The sequence below is a fragment of the Eublepharis macularius genome, chromosome 18, assembly GCF_028583425.1.
Source record: "Eublepharis macularius isolate TG4126 chromosome 18, MPM_Emac_v1.0, whole genome shotgun sequence".
NCBI lineage: Eukaryota > Metazoa > Chordata > Lepidosauria > Squamata > Eublepharidae > Eublepharis > Eublepharis macularius.
This window is the reverse complement of record NC_072807.1, coordinates 36,426,601-36,444,942: the sequence shown is the minus strand read 5'-3', so window position 1 is coordinate 36,444,942 and position 18,342 is coordinate 36,426,601. Positions and strand designations below refer to the sequence as shown.

The 18,342-nt window shown below is 44.4% G+C and overlaps 1 protein-coding gene across 1 annotated transcript; it reads left to right on the top strand.

Annotated features, from left to right (window-relative positions):
- Positions 1-291: 291 nt before the first annotated feature.
- IDH3A (isocitrate dehydrogenase (NAD(+)) 3 catalytic subunit alpha) lies at positions 292-15,889 on the top strand. The gene is made up of 11 exons (XM_055002893.1): positions 292-555; positions 5,613-5,675; positions 7,819-7,902; positions 8,980-9,094; positions 9,957-10,144; positions 10,339-10,472; positions 11,839-11,941; positions 12,034-12,098; positions 12,439-12,523; positions 13,403-13,555; positions 14,027-15,889. Exons 1-11 carry the CDS (start codon positions 322-324, stop codon positions 14,108-14,110), a joined length of 1,308 nt encoding a protein of 435 aa, XP_054858868.1. The 5' UTR covers positions 292-321; the 3' UTR covers positions 14,111-15,889.
- The last annotated feature ends 2,453 nt before the right edge of the window (positions 15,890-18,342 follow it).

Below are 18,342 nucleotides of genomic sequence, written 5' to 3'. Positions count from 1 at the left end.
GGGTTGGACTAGATGTCCTTTTGGGTCCCTTCCAGCGCTATGTTTCTACCCAGAAGTAAATCACACCAGCATATACCCTGGAAATCCAGTAGCTCTTTAAGGTGGTACTGGACCCAAATCTTCCTGTCCCATGCAGAGTTACTCCAGCCTTCTAAGCCCGCTGGAGTAACTCTGCATAGGATTGCACTGTTATTGATTCGCCCCACCGCGCAAAAGAAAATCCGAGCCCCCGAAAGCTCCTATGCAAGCAGCGCCTTTCCTTCTACGCATGCGCTCTCCCGCACCTTGTTCTCTAAGGAATTCTCCGGCGGCGCTCGGCGCATGCTCCTTTCAGGGCTGCGGCGGAGGAAAGGGGCGCGGCCAGCCGAGGCGAGGGGCGTGGCCTCCCCCGCGCTCCCACCAATCGGGCGCCGAGCCGGCCTGAGGGGACGAGTAGGCCGCGCGCGGGCCTGGCCTCCCTCTCGCTTCGGCGCGTCCCACCCGCGGCCGGGGAGAGGAGCTGCGAGGGCCGACGACGACGACTCAGCCATGGCCGCCTCGCGGTGGGCGCCTCAGGTGAGGGTGGGCGGAGGCCGGCCGTGACCTTGGCGGGGGCTGCCTTCCGTCGCGCCGCCTCGCCTCTCGCGCGGGGTCTCGCGAGACTTCCCGCAGCGGCGCCCCCTCCCCTCGCGGGTGACCTTGGGACCCCCCCCCGGCCCTCCCATTGACCTTGGAGGGAAGGACAGGCTGACGCTGGTCTCTCCACTTTCCCCCTCCCGCCCTTCTTTTTATCGTCACGACATCCCCGCGAGGTAGGCCAGGCCGGGCTCTGGGTTGCCAACCTCCAGGTGGAGGCGGAAGATCTCCCGGAACTGCCTCTGGCCTCCAAGCCGCGGGGTCAGTTGCCCTGGAGAAAATGGCTGCCTTGGAAGGTGGACTCTAGGGCATTAAATACCCCACTGATGCACCTCCCCTCCTCAGACCCACCCTCCCCAGTAGGGATGCCAGCCTCTAGGTGGTAGCTGAAAATCTCCCTGAATTACACCTGATCTCCAGGCAACAGAGACCAGTTTCCCCTGGAGAAAATGGCTCCTCTGAAGGGTAGCATTATACCCCATTGAGGCCTCTCCCCTCACCAAACCCCGCTCTCTCCAGGCCCCACCCTCACAATCTCCAGGAATTTCCCAACCTGGACCTGGCAACCCTACTTCCCAGGCTCCACACACACACACACACACACCCCAATCTCCAGGAATTTCCTCGATGAGAAAGAGAGAGGTCGATCTCCTCCCTTTTCCCACTCCCACTCTTCTTCCTCCAAGGTTGGCCTCCCTTCCACTATTTCACTATCTGCACTATTCCACTATCTGCACAACAGTCCTGTGGGGTAGGCCAGGAGGTGCCGCTGGGCTGGGCTTCCTGTTCTGTGGGCTTGTGGCAAGGCACAGCGCCCGCAGTTTTCCCTTTCTCCATTTTATCTTCACAACCGCCCTGTGAGGCAGGCCAGGGTGTACTTCTGTACTTTATTTGTGCAACTATTTTCTGAGGTAGGCCAGAGTGGGGTGGGAGATGTCCACTGGACTTGCTGTTTTATAACTTTGCACCAAGGCCCTGCCCGTGGTTTTCTGTTTCCCTATTTATCTTCATAACAACCATGTGAGGTAGGCCAAGCCAGGGCAAGAAATGCCTGCTGGGCTTTTTGTTTTATATCTTTGCTCCAAGGTGCAGTGCTCACAGCTTTCCCATTCTCCATTCTATCTGCACAACAAGCTTCTGAGGTAGGCCAGGATGGGGTGTGAGATGCCACTGGGCTTTCTGTTTTATAACTTTGAACCAAGGCATAGTGCCTACGGCTTTTCCTTTCTCTGTTTATCTTCACAACAACCCTTGGAGGTAGGCCAGGCCAGAGTAACACAGTTCCCCCCTCTGCAGTTATTATGGCAGGCTGAGAGAGGCAGAGCACAAGTGAGTGCCTGACCCAAGGTTACGCAACACATTTCAGAGTTCTCCCCACCCCTTCTGTTTTGTATCTCCACAACAGCCCTGTGAGGTAGAGGGAAGCTGAGGGGCAGAGAGATTGGGGCTCAGGTTGCCCAAACAGAACCTGAGCTTCCCCAGTATGGTTGCCAACCTGCAGGTGGGGCCTGAACTGACAACTGATCTCCAGATGATATACATCAATTCCCTTGGGAGAAAATGGCAGCTTTGGAGGGTGGACTCTATGGCATTGTGTACCCTCTCCCAAACTCCACCTTCTCCAAGCACATTCCCTAAATCTCCAGGAATTTCCCAAGCTAGAATTAGCAACACTACTACAGAGTTGGGCATTCCAGTGCGTCCAGAATGCCCACAGACATGGCAGGAGGGCACCAGCATTCATGCATGCCCTATTGCTTGCTTTCTTCCCTACCACCAGAACTGGTCATAGTGGATCAGAAAGCACCCTTAATCTATGGCAGCTAATAAAAGAGAACGAGGTTCCTAGCTGAATCAGACCCAAAGTCCATCGGAGCCAGTGTTCTGGTTCTAGGAAGGGTGGCACTAATTCTTCTGAGAAGCCCCGTATCAGGGCACAAATAGGCCATGGATCTTCAGTTTATTGTAGTTGGTTGTGTGCTGTCTTTGAACGTGGAGGTTCTTTATAGCTGCCACAGCTAATAGCTGCAGAGGAGTTAGCCGTGTTAGTCTGTAGTAGCAAAATCAAAAAGTCCAGTAGCACCTTTAAGACTAACCAACTTTATTGTAGCATAAGCTTTCGAGAATCACAGTTCTCTTCATCAGATGCATCTGACGAAGAGAACTGTGATTCTTGAAAGCTTATGCTACAATAAAGTTGGTTAGTCTTAAAGGTGCCACTGGACAGCTAATAGCTGTCTTCCATGACTTTGTTTCGTATTTTGAAGCCATCTGTGAGCAAAGAGCCCTGTGGGATCTGAACAGCGGTCTCACATGCTTTGGATTGCCCTCCGAGTCTGCATCCTGTTGTGCTTGCTAATAGTAAAGTTAAACTGGTCTCCCTCCATCTTTTTCTTACTACAAAGACTTCACCCTCTGTAGCCCATGAATTTGAGACCATTTCACAATTTTATTTTTATGCTATTTATTTACTCCTTTAAGGTTGAGGGCCAGGACGGTTCTTCATGTACTGGTGTATTTTCTCCCTGTAGAGTATTCCCTGCCATGCACTTATGCAAATAAAAGATGTAGTGATATTAGTAACACCTCTGCGCCTTTCTCCAGGGCTGCTGCTGGCAGGAGTGATAAACAGAAATGTGTTACTAAAAACTGCTATGGCGTTAACACCACCCTGTATTCATTCACTCAGCTTGGCTCTCTGTTTGGGGCTCTTTGCTGGGCAGAGAGGAAGTAAACGCAAAGCACTTGCCTGTAGCAACTTGTCAAAAAGCCATCCAGTAAACATCAGTACAGAGCGGGTGACTTGTACGAGCTTGTCAATATCCCAGGCTTACAGTATGAAACCATGGTCATAGATGCAGAGGAGTTAGCCGTGTTAGTCTGTGGTAGCAAAATCAAAAAGAGTCCAGTAGCACCTTTAAGACTAACCAATTTTATTGCAGCATAAGCTTTCGAGAATCAAGTTCTCTTCGTCAGATGTAACATGCATCTGACGAAGAGAACTTGATTCTCGAAAGCTTATGCTACAATAAAATTGGTTAGTCTTAAAGGTGCTACTGGACTCTTTTTGAGTATGAAACCAATGCTTGGAAACATTTTGGGGGGAAACAAAAAAATCAGATACCATTCCTTTTTCAGGGAATCCGGTTCAGTGCAGAAAGCCGGGAATAAAGGCTGCATTAGAGGATCCCACTAGAGGGATCCTATCAGCTGCTTAGAACAACTGGAGACGTATCAGGCTGTGGGAATCGGCTGCTTTAAAATTGAGTTTGTTCCTGGCATTATAATGATGTTCTGTGCAAGAGCAAGGCCACGCATGACATCAGAGACACAAGTTTGCGATGCCCCGTTCTTTACTCACAACAGGCCCGTTAGGGAGAACAGCTGAACGCTTGGGTTGTGACGGGTCAACAGAGCATGCTGCGGCTTGGCTTTCCAAGATTAGACACAAGATGGCCCTCTGCCCTTCCGTCTTAATGACCTAGCCTGTAGCTTTGGTGATGCAGCGCAGCAAAGACGGACTTACTCTAGTTTTCAGTTTGCTTTTGGTTGATTAGTCAAACGGCTGTGACCCAGAGATTTCAGCGTCTGGCTCGCTTTAGGAAATGCACTGGCTAGTTTTTTTCCTGAGCTGCAGAGGTGGAATTGTAGAGAGAGCCTTGAAAGTGATTAGACAAGAAGCTGCCTGCAGTCTGAGCTAGTCAATTTCTGTTGATATTGTGAACAGGAATTGACCAAAAAGAATGATTGGGCATTCTTTCCTCTCCCTTTGTGCCTGTACAGTTATCCGGCTACCCAAGGGGCTAATTAGAGGGTAGTTAGTAAGTGCCTCTTGGTTTGCTAGTGATCTTGGGACATTTTATCTTGTTGGCAACTGCACATAGTTCCATTTATCTGAATGCGGTAGTTTCCATGATCATAGATCCAGAGGAGTTAGCTGTGTTAGTCTGTAGTAGCAAAATAGAAAAGAGTCCTGTAGCTCCTTTAAGACTAACAAACTTTACTGTAGCATAAGCTTTCGAGAATCACAGTTCTCTTCACAGCATCTGACGAAGAGAACTGTGATTCTCGAAAGCTTATGCTACAGTAAAGTTGGTTAGTCTTAAAGGAGCTACTGGACTCTTTTCCATTTGTCTGAAGTTTTCTTTTTTGGAGATAGATCAAGATGGGTAGCCATGTTAGTCTGTCTGTAGCAGTAGAAAAGAGCAAGAGTCCATGAGCACCTATAAAACTAACAAAATTTGTGGTAGGGTATGAGCTTTTGTGAGTCACAGCTCTGAGTTGTGGCTCACAAAAGCTCATACCCTACCACAAATTTCGTTAGTCTTATAGGTGCTACTGGACTCTTGCTCTTTCCTTTTGGGGGTTTTTTTAAGTCTTTTCCCCCCATAGCTTCAAAATTCCTAGAAATTGTACATATATATCTACATAGTAGTAGTGTTGAACATTGTACCCTGTTACTTGTATAGGAGCATGTGATATGCAAAAAAAAATTAAACTTGAAAAATAGCTAGATGGTGAAACGATACCTTTTTGTCAGTTACCAGGATACTTTCCAAGAGCTTCAGCAAGAACTGGTAAGCAGCCGAGACGTGGGTGGTGCTGATCCAAATGGTAATGCTCTTTGTCAAGGCATTATTAGAGTGTGCTGTGACTCAGGGTAACTGAATTTTTAGTAGCTGTCTTCATTTTAGAGAGGATTTTTTTCCTTATCCTTCTAAGAATGTTGATGTTTGACGGGAATGTCAGGATAAAATTTTGCAGTGAATCAAGGGAGCAGTTTAACAACATTTTGCACAAGTGTACAGTGTGGAAGGCTTCCGTTTTATAAATAGAAACCCCATATACTTAAAAATATCCCCCCCCCCAAACTATAAGCTATTACATTGATGCCTTTAAATGCATGGTTAATAGTGTGTTACTAGACTGGTGGATTCTTGCGTGGCTCCATTTGTCTAACATACTGGCATTTCTCTTTTTCTGTTACATCTTTACAGGTCTTTCGTTTACTAGGGGGTTTCAAATTCCAAAAACAGGTGACCAGAAGTTTTGGTAGTACTGTGAGTATACTAGTACTTTTTTCTTTTCGAGAAGCTTCTCAAGGTGCTGAATAGTGAAATAAAACGTGTCGGGGCAATTCTTGGGGCCAGTTATCTTAATTTGAAAATAAAGTCTCTTTAGCTAACACATGCTTGAAAACCTATAATACATGCCATATTAATTTGAGATGGTTGCCCGTGGGGAGGGATCCTCTTGAATTATATTAGAAGTGGCCCAGTACATTTTTTAAAAGTAAATCTTAGAAAGCTGATACGCTGAAGAGCTGCATACATAAGTTGAGTATTGTTTGCTGTAAATTTGGCTTAGGGGCTGGAAAATTAATTGGGGGAAAAATTGAGAACCTTCTAATCTTTTGAATCATTCTTTTGAAATACTTCCTATAAGCCATAGCAATGTGTTGATTTTTTTTTTTGCTATCTAGAAATATATGCATCTGCTTCTTAGACTGAATACTTTTTTTCCGCCTCCTTCTGTTGTTATAAAAACTATGCATCGACAGTCCTATTGCTGTTGATGCTAAGCATGTCATAACATGCTGGGCTTGGCATAGCATCTAGTGGCCTGCTTCCCCCCACAATCTGTGTCATGCTGCCGTCTGATCTCTATACACTTTCTTTTGCGCCTGTTTGTCTTACTTAAATCCTGCTTAAGGGACTTGCTTGGTGCGTCTGGCTGAAGCAATGTCCTGAAAAGAAGGCGTTGTGGCAGCCCAGATTGGGCCCATTTCACACAATACTTGACAGTAAATCCAGACTGTGTATACAACTGGAAGGTACAGACTTATTTCAGTTTGCCTTCAACATCCCTTGCACTTCTAGGTGCACCCTTAACTTTGCAAAAAGTCTTATTTTCTTGAAATTAATTGAAGAAGAACATTTGCTGTCTTTCGAGAAAGGAAAAATTTGTTTTTGTTTTGGTGTTCACCGCGGCAATATACTAATAATCAAGTATAGAACTGTGAGGAATGGGGGAATATGGCCACTATCGTAGCTTGCCTAGCAATAAACAAGTTAAAGACTGGGCATGCAAAAAGTATCCTTTTGTTTTGAGTGCCATATTGCGTATCTTCTAAATATTCTCTCTTAGTGTGTTCTGCTGGTATTTGTGGGAAAGTTGTTCCGTTCTGGCAAACCTCAGTTTGGAATCCTGGCTTGTAAAAGACCCTAGTTCAAATTTCCTCATGGGACCCTTTCTATTCTGGTATCCACTCTATTCCATTATGTCATTTCCCCCCCTCTCTGTTCCCTTTCCCATAGAAGGGTCAGAACTGTGACAGCCCCTTCTAGGATTCTTTTAGTAGCTGCTCTGGAGCTCTGCTAACTTGAGAGGGAAAGGCTAGTGCGAGTATTTAATAAATAAACAAAAACCAATTGAGTCTTACTGAAGACTTCTGATTTGGGAGTCTCAGTGCAGCATGTGAAAAGGGAGCCTTGTGACCTTTGGTTTATTCTACTCACAAACAAATTGAGGTTTGTTTGTCCTCTAGGTGAAGCCAGTCTTATTGCAGTCCAGAGAGAGGCCTGTTTTGTGGGGCTGGCCCAAAGTTTTTTGCTGTCCTAGCTGAATTCAAATTCTGCTGCCCTCACTTGTCCTCAGTCATGCAGCATACAGAAGCACCTTAAATGATGATGAATTTAATTGGAATACCTCTGATTCTTTTTCACAGTTGTCATAAATTGACTTTTCCTTCTTTACAGCAGCAGTCGATATCACTTGGCACACAGGTGACTAAATTGCTCTGCACCTTCTTCAAAAAGAAGGACAGCAGCTCACACGGAAGAGCTGAGGCAGGTGGCACTTGACTTTGGCACTCCAACAGTTGGCTGGTTCATCTGTTGTTGGCCAGTCCTACCACTTAATGAATGTTGGAGCTAAAACCGATCAGAAGACCCTGTATAATATCTATGTCACTTCTAACTACCGGGCAGGATTATAAATCCACCCACATCCAACATCTCGGGAAAGAAAAGCTAAGAGAAGGTTGCCATCTGCTCATATTTTTTACTCTATTTGTCCAGTTTAGGGGACAGTTGTTAAAATACGACAAAAGTAAATTAGCACCATGCAAGCAATGAATAAGTTGCGAGGTTCTGTCAAATACAGTTTAAATCATAATATCTGTTGGATTTTTTTCAAACCTAGATACAGACAGTAACTTTGATTCCAGGAGATGGCATCGGACCCGAGATTTCTGCTGCTGTCATGAAGATTTTCGAAGCTGCAGCCGTAAGCCACTTCCTTATTAATCGTGTTGTCCCTGTTCTTTCCAGCTGTTAAAGTTTTTTTCATTTGGTGGGTAGACTTTTGAACGCGATGTTCCAAGCAGTGAGGATCTCTTCACTCTGGGGAAGGATCTTCATATCTGGGAGCAGCTGTTTCCCCTGACAGAAAGCGCGGTTGCTTTCAGATCAATGGATGCCTCAGCAATGTCAGGAGATTTTGGAATCGTAACATGCGCCTTGTGCTTTTCATGCAGTGAATCAGTCTTTCCTTAACATTCAGGAAGGAAAGGAATGTTGTACAGTACAGCACCCAAATTCTGTTAAGAAATCATTTTAGTGGTGTGTGTCTGACATTCATGAAATTTTCTAACTTCACATTTGAATGTGGTGTGTGTTCGTTTTTGGTGCTTGACCCTTTGTGGAGCAATGTAAGCCAGATTTCTACCCCACCCCCCAAAAGCTTACTATACATTTAGATGATAGAAAGAATGACCCAGAAGCTACAGCATATGAATGCAAGAGGTGTTTTTCAGTCAGAGTGGGTAGTGCAAAAAAATAATAAAGTTCAGAGAAGCTTTCCCTTGCATTTCCCCTTCTGGAGATTCAAGGCTAACTGTAGGAGCTCCTTACAAAAAGCGATATTCCCTAAGTGACTGTAAATTAAGAATGCTGAGAGAGAGGTCAATGGCTGAAGCATCCAGAAATTTAAATTTAGATGAGGAGTACAGCTGAATCTGCTTTCTCGATGGTCCTAGATTGATTCTGAAGCCATTTAAACCTTGCTTTTAAGCCCAGAGGCAAGTGCAGGACAGCAGCTAAATTCCTCAGTATGCCTGTGACGGCAATTCACATCAAGGCTTTGGGATATTCCTGCAGGCGGATAACAGCTGCCCCTTCTAGCCTAGGCTCGTGTGCAAAAGTTCCCATCATATATCCTGAAAACATCTGCTTTGGGTCCTTTTTATGGAGGGGAGGTGGAATCCTAGGGGCTCCAAAGCTCTGGACAGAAATCCCCTTTAGCGACAGTTTATCTTTTCCCCCAAACCAGCTCTGAAATTAACATTAAAACCATTGCGCTTAGGCTCCCGTTCAGTTTGAAGAGAGAAACGTGACGGCAATTCAAGGGCCTGGAGGGAAGTGGATGATACCTCAAGATGCCAAAGACTCCATGGACAAGAATAAAATAGGACTGAAAGGTATTTCCGGGTTAATGCTGTAGAATGTTTGCTACAGGTTATAGATCCAGAGGAGTTAGCCGTGTTAGACTGTAGTAGCAAAATAGAAAAGAGTACAGTAGCACCTTTACGACTAACCAACTTTACTGTAGCATAAGCTTTCAAGAATCACAGTTCTCTTCATCTGGTGCATCTGACGAAGAGAGCTGTGGTTCTCGAATGCTTTACTGTGCTACAGTAAAGTTGGTTAGTCTTAAAGGTGCTACTGGACTCTTTTCTATTTTGCTACAGGTTAGGAACCCAGATCTTCCCAGTCCTAGGCTAAGACACTGCTACACCACACTATTCTGCCCTGCTCAAAGATTATTTAATAACACAAATTAAATAACACACTATTGAGGATGCATTTATTCCCTGCTCTATTCTTTTCTGTTTTTCCTCCATAGACCTTATTCCTCAGCATCCCAGTGTCTTTTAACTTTCTCCATCACTTCCCTCCCTCATCTACAGCCTAGGCCTACCCCAAGCTGCTGGTTCCCTTATATGCTGCCCCTTAACAGCCGCTAGCAGAGTTTCAAGCAAGGGAAGGGTGAAGACTTACTTGTTTTAAAAAGTTCCACCCGAATGAGTCCCTTTCATAATATTATGACACTCTGGACAGTTCTCAAATCGGCAAGCAGTAATAATAGATAGGCTTGCTTCAATAATACCTGTTAATTGCAAGCGAGGCAACTCACCAGTCTGGGGGGGTGGGGCTTGACAACAAAGGATTAAATAAGAATTGAAAGTGAAGAATGTTTTTGCTATGTCACAAACCGGTTCTCCATCTCTGCACTGTAAACTGATGCTTTTCCGCCTTGCTCATTCCTCTCGTCCGCTTCAGGCCCTTTGAAAACTCCCATCGCTGCCGGCCACCCGTCAATGAATCTGCTGCTCCGCAAAACGTTTGACCTTTACGCAAACGTCCGTCCCTGTGTGTCAATTGAAGGCTACAAGACCCCTTACACAGATGTCGACATAGTCACAATACGAGAGAACACAGAAGGCGAATACAGCGGCATCGAGCATTTGGTACGACCCCAGAGTGGAAGCAGATCCATGCTGAGTTTCGGTTCCTTAGCAGAAGGGGGAAGGTCAAATTAACTTCAATACTTGGTTTGTGTTTTGAAGGCTTCCCAGTTAGCCAAGCCAAGCCTGCCAGGGCTACCTCCTGCCTCTTACAGTTCAGCTTTTTAACACCCATATAACTCTTGTGTGTCTTTCAGATTGTTGATGGCGTTGTACAGAGTATCAAACTGATCACAGAAGAAGCAAGCAGGCGTATTGCTAACTTTGCTTTTGAATATGCCAGAAATAATCAGAGAAGCAAAGTCACAGCCGTTCACAAAGCAAACATTATGTAGGTGGTCGTAACCGATTGACCAAGTTCTTGAATTCTCAGAATACTTTGTGTTAATGGAGGAGTGCATGCTCTTTTCTACCAGAGCCAAGTATATGTAGTTGACCGAGTCTTCTGTTGATCAAGCTTTGAACTTTGCTTCAGATTTCAAAAGGAAGCAAAACTGGAGTTTTCAGATTAACTTGCAAAGAAAGTGTGTTTTGTTTGTTATAGAAATTTTTGTAAGGGGGAACAAAATTCTTCAAACAGAATTTCTTGAGTTGCCAAAACATTTTTGACCAGCTGAAAATAAACCTCTTTTGCTTTGGCTGGTTGTGAATTTGAGAGGTAGCTAGGAAAGTAATCCTTTAAGAAATGCTGATGTAAGTTTTGTATTAATAGAGACATTTCCAGTATAGTACAGTTAAATCAGGCAGCTGTGTCTAAAATGTAACTGATAAACGCTGCTGCATGTTTAAAAATGGCTCATTAATCACAAGTTTTGGACAACATGTTGTGACTGCGAAGGGCCATAGAATCCCAGTATATTTACCTATCAGTCTTGTACATTAAAAAAAAACCTCATGCATGCTCATTGTCTTCCAGTGGGGATGCTTAAGACCTTTGAATATCAGTTAAAAGAGGAGGGGAGAAATTGGGAGGGTGGAATTAGCCTGTTTGAGCCCCTAACAGTCATATCCTGGAGGGTATTTTGCTATACAGGGAGAATTCCCCAGAAGTCCAGCCTTTGATGTAATTCCTTATCTCCCCCAACTTGCCCTCTCTTTCCACAACTTGGTTCTGATTTTATATTTTTTATGTTGAAGTAACCTAACTCTGTAATAACAATACATAACGTTTCCTCCTTTTTTGTATTTTTATAACCCACTCCACCCCCTTCCTCTGCTTTAAAAAAAAAAACCTGCCAAACTACTAAAGTTTGAGATGGGATCAAGTAGAGAGAGATTACGCTTGGCTTAAATATAAACTTTTAAAAAATAATTTGGCTAGGGAAGATTTGTTTCCATTAGGTAGCCATGTGGCTTTCGGTAGAAGAGCAAGATTCAGGTCCCACTAGCACCTTCAAGACTAACTAGATCTGCAGGGTATGAGCTTTCGAGAGTCAGAGTTCATACCTTGGAAGTCTAGTTGGTCTTGAGGATGCTACTGGACCCGAATCCTGCTCTTTGGCTAGCAAAACGATCAAGTTTTGAAACACTGCCACACCTTCGGAAGGGGCAGACTGGAGTCATGGTGCCCGTGCGTTCATTTGAGAGCTCCCAGCACAGACACATCCCTTCACCCTAATGGGTTAGCTCCCAAAGTCTGTTATGAGCTAGCATCCCTTATGGAGTATCCTGACTTTGTCTTATTTGTTGATTTACAGGCGAATGTCTGACGGGCTGTTCCTGAAAAAATGCAGGGAAGCAGCGGAAAACTGTAAAGATATTAAGTTTAATGAAATGTACCTTGACACTGTGTGTCTGAATGTGAGTATAACAAACCTCTAAAAAGGTTTTACAAATAGCTGCTATTTTGGGTGTCTTCGTAATACTGACTTGCCTCTTTTTCCTCCCCTTAGATGGTGCAGGATCCAAGTCAGTTTGATGTCCTTGTTATGCCAAACTTATATGGTGATATCCTTAGGTAAGAAGATACGAGCTAGCTGGAGAATATTTAAAAGTGTAAACAAGTATATTGCCTGCTACCACCCTTGTTTTTTCCTTTTTCCTCTCCTGCCCTCATTCCATGCAGCTTTCTGGGTTTGTCCCATAAACGGGTTGGGTACTGTTGACGTGTGTGTCCAGGCTCTCAGTTTCTTAAGTTCTTTTGTATTCTTTTGTCATCGATGAAAGAAGTTGCAGCTCATTTTCCATCCGTCCCAGCTTTTTGTCTTAGCAGGCTGATCTTTAGTGTGGCCTGCTAGAATGCCTTCATATGCAATCGTCAATCTTTTTTACCTTCTTCCTCTCCCCACCCCTGGCAGTGATTTGTGTGCAGGATTGATTGGGGGTCTTGGAGTGACGCCAAGTGGGAACATCGGTGCTAATGGAGTTGCCATCTTTGAGTCGGTAAGAATCTTTTCTTTGGAAACAAAATTCTGAAATAAGGGCTTTGCTGGAGTTTTGGATATCTTACCATGCTCACTGCAGAGACTTAGCCATTTTCACAGATTTTTAGGGCTGTTAGCGTTAATATAAGAACAGGATCTTCAAAAAGTGCCCTGAGTTTGGACTTTTTAAATTGGATTTTTCTGGTTTGAGCAGTCGAAGTCCCTTTTTTCAGGTGGAAATGTTCCCTGTTTGTACCATGACAATTGTTGCAACAAAGCAAATAGTTCAATCAGAAAATTATAGCTCGTTGTGTCTTATTCCTATTTCTACTTTGTGAAGCTGGTGGAAGCACAATACATGCAGAGAATGTCCATTGATAATTTATAAACTTCCACTCAAATATCAAATCAGATAGCTCAGGTGGGCCCTATCCGCTCTCCGAAGCTAAGCAAGGTCAGCATTGGTTAGTAATTGGATGGGAGACCTCCAGAGGCAGAGGCAGGCAATGGCAAGCCACCTCTGTTAGTCTCTTGCCATGAAAACCCCACCAGGGGTCGCCATAAGTCAGCTATGACTTGAGGGCACTCTCCACCATAAATACAGAAGCAGTGACCCAATGTTGCAGCAATTCATGGAGGAATAAGCAGAACTCATGTCTTCTCTCCATGACAACGGGAGAAGTTGGTAACTAAGAGGAGGAGCAGTGAGCATCATGGAATATTATAGGAATATATTACAGGCTTGTCTTGTGTTACAGGACATTATTTAAGAAGTGAACAATCTTTTCCACACTTCCACATAGAATACTCTGATTACCCATGTGTTTTTGTTTTAAAAAATCCACTTTCAATTGCTAATGCAAAATGTCAGTGTGATAAGAGCTTGTTACCTCCGTAGGTTCATGGAACTGCTCCAGACATTGCAGGAAAAGACTTGGCAAACCCAACAGCCCTACTCTTGAGTGCGGTGATGATGTTGCGCCATATGGGCCTGCAGGAATATGCCAGGAGAATAGAGGCAGCATGTTTTGATACAATTAAGGATGGAAAGGTAATCTCCACTGTTGTCCATATTCTGTCCCCCTTGGACCTCTCTTATGCTCTTGTGCACTTTTTCTTGTGGTTAATTTACCAAGTTATATTTTTCTGCATACTGGCAGCATGTATGACTGTGCAGAAAGGTTTTGTGTCACCTTCAGAGGCTGACCGATTTATTACGGCAGGAGCTTTTTGTGTGACGTAAGAGACTCTAGTCCACAAAACCTAATGCCTCAATAAATCTGTAGGTCACAATGCTCCAACAGACTGACAGGCAGCCACCTTTCTGGGATCTGCCACCATGAATGGTTTCTAGTTGTCTGGAAATGGACTTGTGCACAGCCAGTAAAGGAGGCTCCAGACTGTTGGTTTGTGGTTGTTCTTACATATGAAACACAACCAGTGTGCTGATCCTGGAAAACGGCCGTTTGCTTTCAGGAACCCAATTCATGAAATTAATTTTTTCCCCCTCCTCTTATTTCAGGTCTTGACCAAAGATTTGGGAGGTAACGCTAAGTGTTCGGAAATCACAGCAGAGATATGTCGAAGAGTGAAGGATATGGAATAATTTTTTAAAAACACTCAAATACTGCATCGGTTTCACGCGCTCCTGACGGATTTTGTTACTCAAATGCATTAGCTGTCTGCAATTCTTATACATTTGGTTTGTTTTTCTCTCGGAGAAAGCAAACTTTTTTTTTAAAAGATGGGGCCTCTGTTTAAATTAATTCAGCCCAAATGGATGTGATTATTCTTGTGCCTGCTTTTGCTGGACTGCTTTCTAAGTGCTTTTCGTCCATTTATTTATGTGTCGAACGTCCCCTTTTTTTGTAGAAATGAATTCCTTTAGGTTAGTGGATGAAATGGTCAGCCATCTTCCATTTTTTTTAAAACTTTTCAGAAAGCCCTGAGTCTCTGGAGACATACGAGAGTAAGCGACTTTAAAGTGAATTTGGTTTGTTTATTCCGTCTGTGGTCTATATGGAACACAGTTGGCCCTTCGGCCTTAAAAATAGCACAAGTATATATATTGCCTAAAGCAAAAAGACTTGAATTAAGCTCTAGAAAAGTCAGCGTAAAGAATCCATGTGTTATAAGCACCTGAAGCTTGTCCTTCAAAAGCATGAATAAAGCCTTCCAGCTGTGTAAACTCTGAATTTTCAAAGACTGTATACAAAATTCAGGGTATTTTAAACAGTGTGGTTTAAAAGTTAAACTGTCCTTGACTCTGTATCCAAGTAGATCCCCCCCCCCCCCCCCCCAAAAGGAGTATTTCTTGATCTGGCAGTCTCTAGTGATGACGAATTATCCAAATCGATTTTGTCCTCTGCAGCTCAGGAAGGGGAATGCTTTTCTGTCTTGATTGATACCGAATGCATAATTTGCTATTCCTGAATCTCAAGGCCTTTATATTAAGCTCACTTTCTATATTATTATTCAGTTTACATTTATGCTGCTCTGTAATTCATGATTTTTGGAAGCAACTGAAATGGAAGACGAATGAGATATAACATAGCCAATCCAAAGAGAGATGAGGCCAAGGGCCCCTTGGCTGCTGTAGCTGAGAACAATCCTGCGTTGCCACTTCTCCCTTGAATAATGTCTAGCAGTACCTGTGCTGCCTTTCCCAGCCCTGCAAACGGCAGCTAGTTGAGTAGAACAGGGCTAGGGAAACTCACATTCTCGTGACGTTATTTGTATTTTAAACTGCTGGGCCCTGTCTGAGGCAGAAACTGTTTTCACAGACTGCCGGGCAATCTCTCACCATACCGAGTCCCAGCCTGAGGAAGAGAGGATACAGGAAATTTTTTTGGCTGTGCCTGAAAGGTGTCAAAGTCCTAAACTTCTTCCCATCACGTCTTATGTTGGGGACATAGGTGACGCCAACACTTTGAATGCCTTGGCATTACTCCAGGGCCAGATTCACCAGAGTGTGTGTGTGTGTGCGTGGTACACTCCCAGCCTCTATTCAGGACCTGGATCGCTGAGCTTCAACCATCTGCCTAGGTGCCCCCTTCTCAGACTTTGAATCCAAGCCGTGCAGAAATGCTCTACCTTGCCACACGGATTCCCACTCAGCATCAAAATTGGCGATGGGACAGCGAAGGTTGCGGGGGGTGGGGGGGGAGTTGTCATTTTTTTTCCTGCTTCTGCACTGAGAAGAACTCAGTAACTTCTGTTCTAATATGTCGATGTGGGCTGGCTGAAAGAACGAGCTTTTGCTTCCGCCGTGTTTGTTTGCTGCTACTGCTGCTGTTTCCATCTCTTTGGATTGTACTCAGTGACTCGGGGGAGTTACCATTGCGCACAAAGTGGAGAAAACAATAATAAAGACCTCCCAAAGACACACAGCTTCTGCCTTTGTTGTTGTGAGAGGATTCCCCTTAAGTGCTTCCAACAATCCCAAATTCAGAGGGCTTACGCACCTTTGCATTTGTTGCTCATGGCATGCGTATGTTCCTACATGTCAGTTGAAGCTGGGACTGGCTGGATTTTTCTCTAAAGGCTCAAAGAGATGAGACAAAGATCGCCCCTTCAAATAGCAAGTTCATTCAGCCTCAGTTTGCTTCAGGGCCATTCAGGGAAAGGAGGTGCGCTTAATCCCTCGAATCTATCTCTGCCCAGTTTGGTATTTGAAAGGGGGCTTCCTTCTTCCTTGGCATTTCATTGGAGAAAGGATAAGTCTTACAAACACACACACGCACACCTGTTTGAAATCGGATAAGCAGGGGGGATGGTTTTGAACATCAAAACCTGGTAGGGGTTGAAGGGTTAAACCTCCCGTTGTCTTTGAACAGCCCCAAGACCAACTGTGGCTGCCCAAGACTACACTTTTAACTGTTATGACCAGAGCAGAGATTGCCTAAAATCCATTCCCTTGATCAGCTTTTGCTGGCAGCTTACGTCCTAATTTCAAAATGTTGAGCCCAATGTCCTGCGTGCATGAGAAGAAAAGTGTCTTAAGCAATGACTGCACAGTGTGACCCCAATCCACAGCTCTGTTAATTTCCTTAGGTTTTAAGTGTAACAGGCTTAGGGCCCATACGTGTAAAACGTCGTTCTGCTCTGTAAAGATGGTAACTTCCATCTCTAGATACACACCCTCTTCATAATACAAGGGTTGTGGGATAGGCACATTGCTGTTCTGGAAACCAGTTTGGATTGGTATAAATCTCTTTTAACAGATCGTATTTGGGGGGGGGGGCTGTGGAGGAGGAAGAGAAGTGCTTTTAAGAACGGAAATACCAAGGGAAGCTGCCTGCACAGTGGCAGCTGAGCCGTTTCTGAGCTCTGCAATTGTAATGCGACGACATGATGTGACCTTATATCATTTTGCCTTCCAGGGTTAGCTTTGCGGCCCTGTTCTGTCCGTTGTCAATTGTGTTGCTATCCTGCAGGAACACAATTTCTGAAAGAGCTACTGCTGTACACAATGTCGGAGCACTTTGAAGACTGGCTGATTCTAATAGCTGAGGTTTCATGTGCCCTTCTTCCAAGGAACTTAGGGCTTTACATGGCTTGCACATTTCATTTTAATATACTCTCACAATATTCCTACGAGGGAGGTCAGTCAAATGACGCCCCACCCTATGCATTTGAAGCTGAGTCGCCCAGGCCTGAGGACAGAACTGTAGCTGCTATACCACACTCTCTCTCGTAATGGTTTTGGGGTTATAGAGCAAAGCAGCCTTTCCGGAGACCATTTTGAACCCTTGTTTTAGTCGAATGTTTAGACCTTACTACAAAACAACACTCCCATTTTGATCTACCTCATTTTATTTTTTCATAGCTGGCATAAATGTGAGTTGCATTTGTGTAACGAAGCGGTTTTGGTCCCATCCTGTCTACACATTGGTAGTGGTGGAAAGTGCCCTCAAGTCATAGTTGACTTATGGCGACCCCTAGTGAGGTCTGCAAGGCAAGAAACGAACGGAGGTGGTTTCCCATTGCCTGCCTCTGCAACCCTGGTCTTTGTTCGAGGTCTCCCATCCAAGGCTAACCCTGCTTAGCTTCTGATATCTGACGAGATCGGGCTTCCCTGGGTTATCCAGGACAGAATACGCATGGGAAGGTTCGTTTTGATTAACTACAAGGGGTAGCTTTTTTTAAAAAAAACTGCTTTTAACTAAAATGTCAAAATAGGAGTTCCATGATCATGCAGTTAACGGCCTAAATAGATATGACAGAGGATCCATGTGTGATTTACTCATATATCCCGTTCATATCTAAAATGGGGTGGTTGGAACAGGAGGATATGTGAATATACCAGGCTCCTCTTGCCATGATTTTCGGCTATTAATACTTTTCACTACAAATGCTTTTCTAGAGCCTGTATCTACAAGGACAGGAATGTATGTCGGAGTTCAGAATGGCTCTCTTCCCTTTCTGCATCACAAAACATTCAGAAGAGATGTGCCCGAACTAAACTTCAAGGCTTCTCTTCCAAACAGTGGTGTCAGAGGAACAGGCAGCTATCCTAGAAAAGAGGGTCTTGAAGGAACATTTCTAAAACTCCTCTAAAAATTTTCCCTAGATAGCAGAGGTCTGTATTATCTAGTCTTGCTGGCAAGCTGGAGCCAATGCATTTAGGAATTCTCCCTCATTCCTTTTTTACTTCTTAAATGTTGGACAGTATTACCCTTGTACAATTCACTGTCGCTTTGGGCTCTCTCTGTATCAGTTCCCCCTTTCAGAGCACTAAAGCAGTTGAGCCCATGTGTGCCTTGATGAAACACCACAGAAAAGCAAACTGGGTGTGGTTATGTCTCAAGATTTTGGGTGGGGTGCCATTCTACCAGT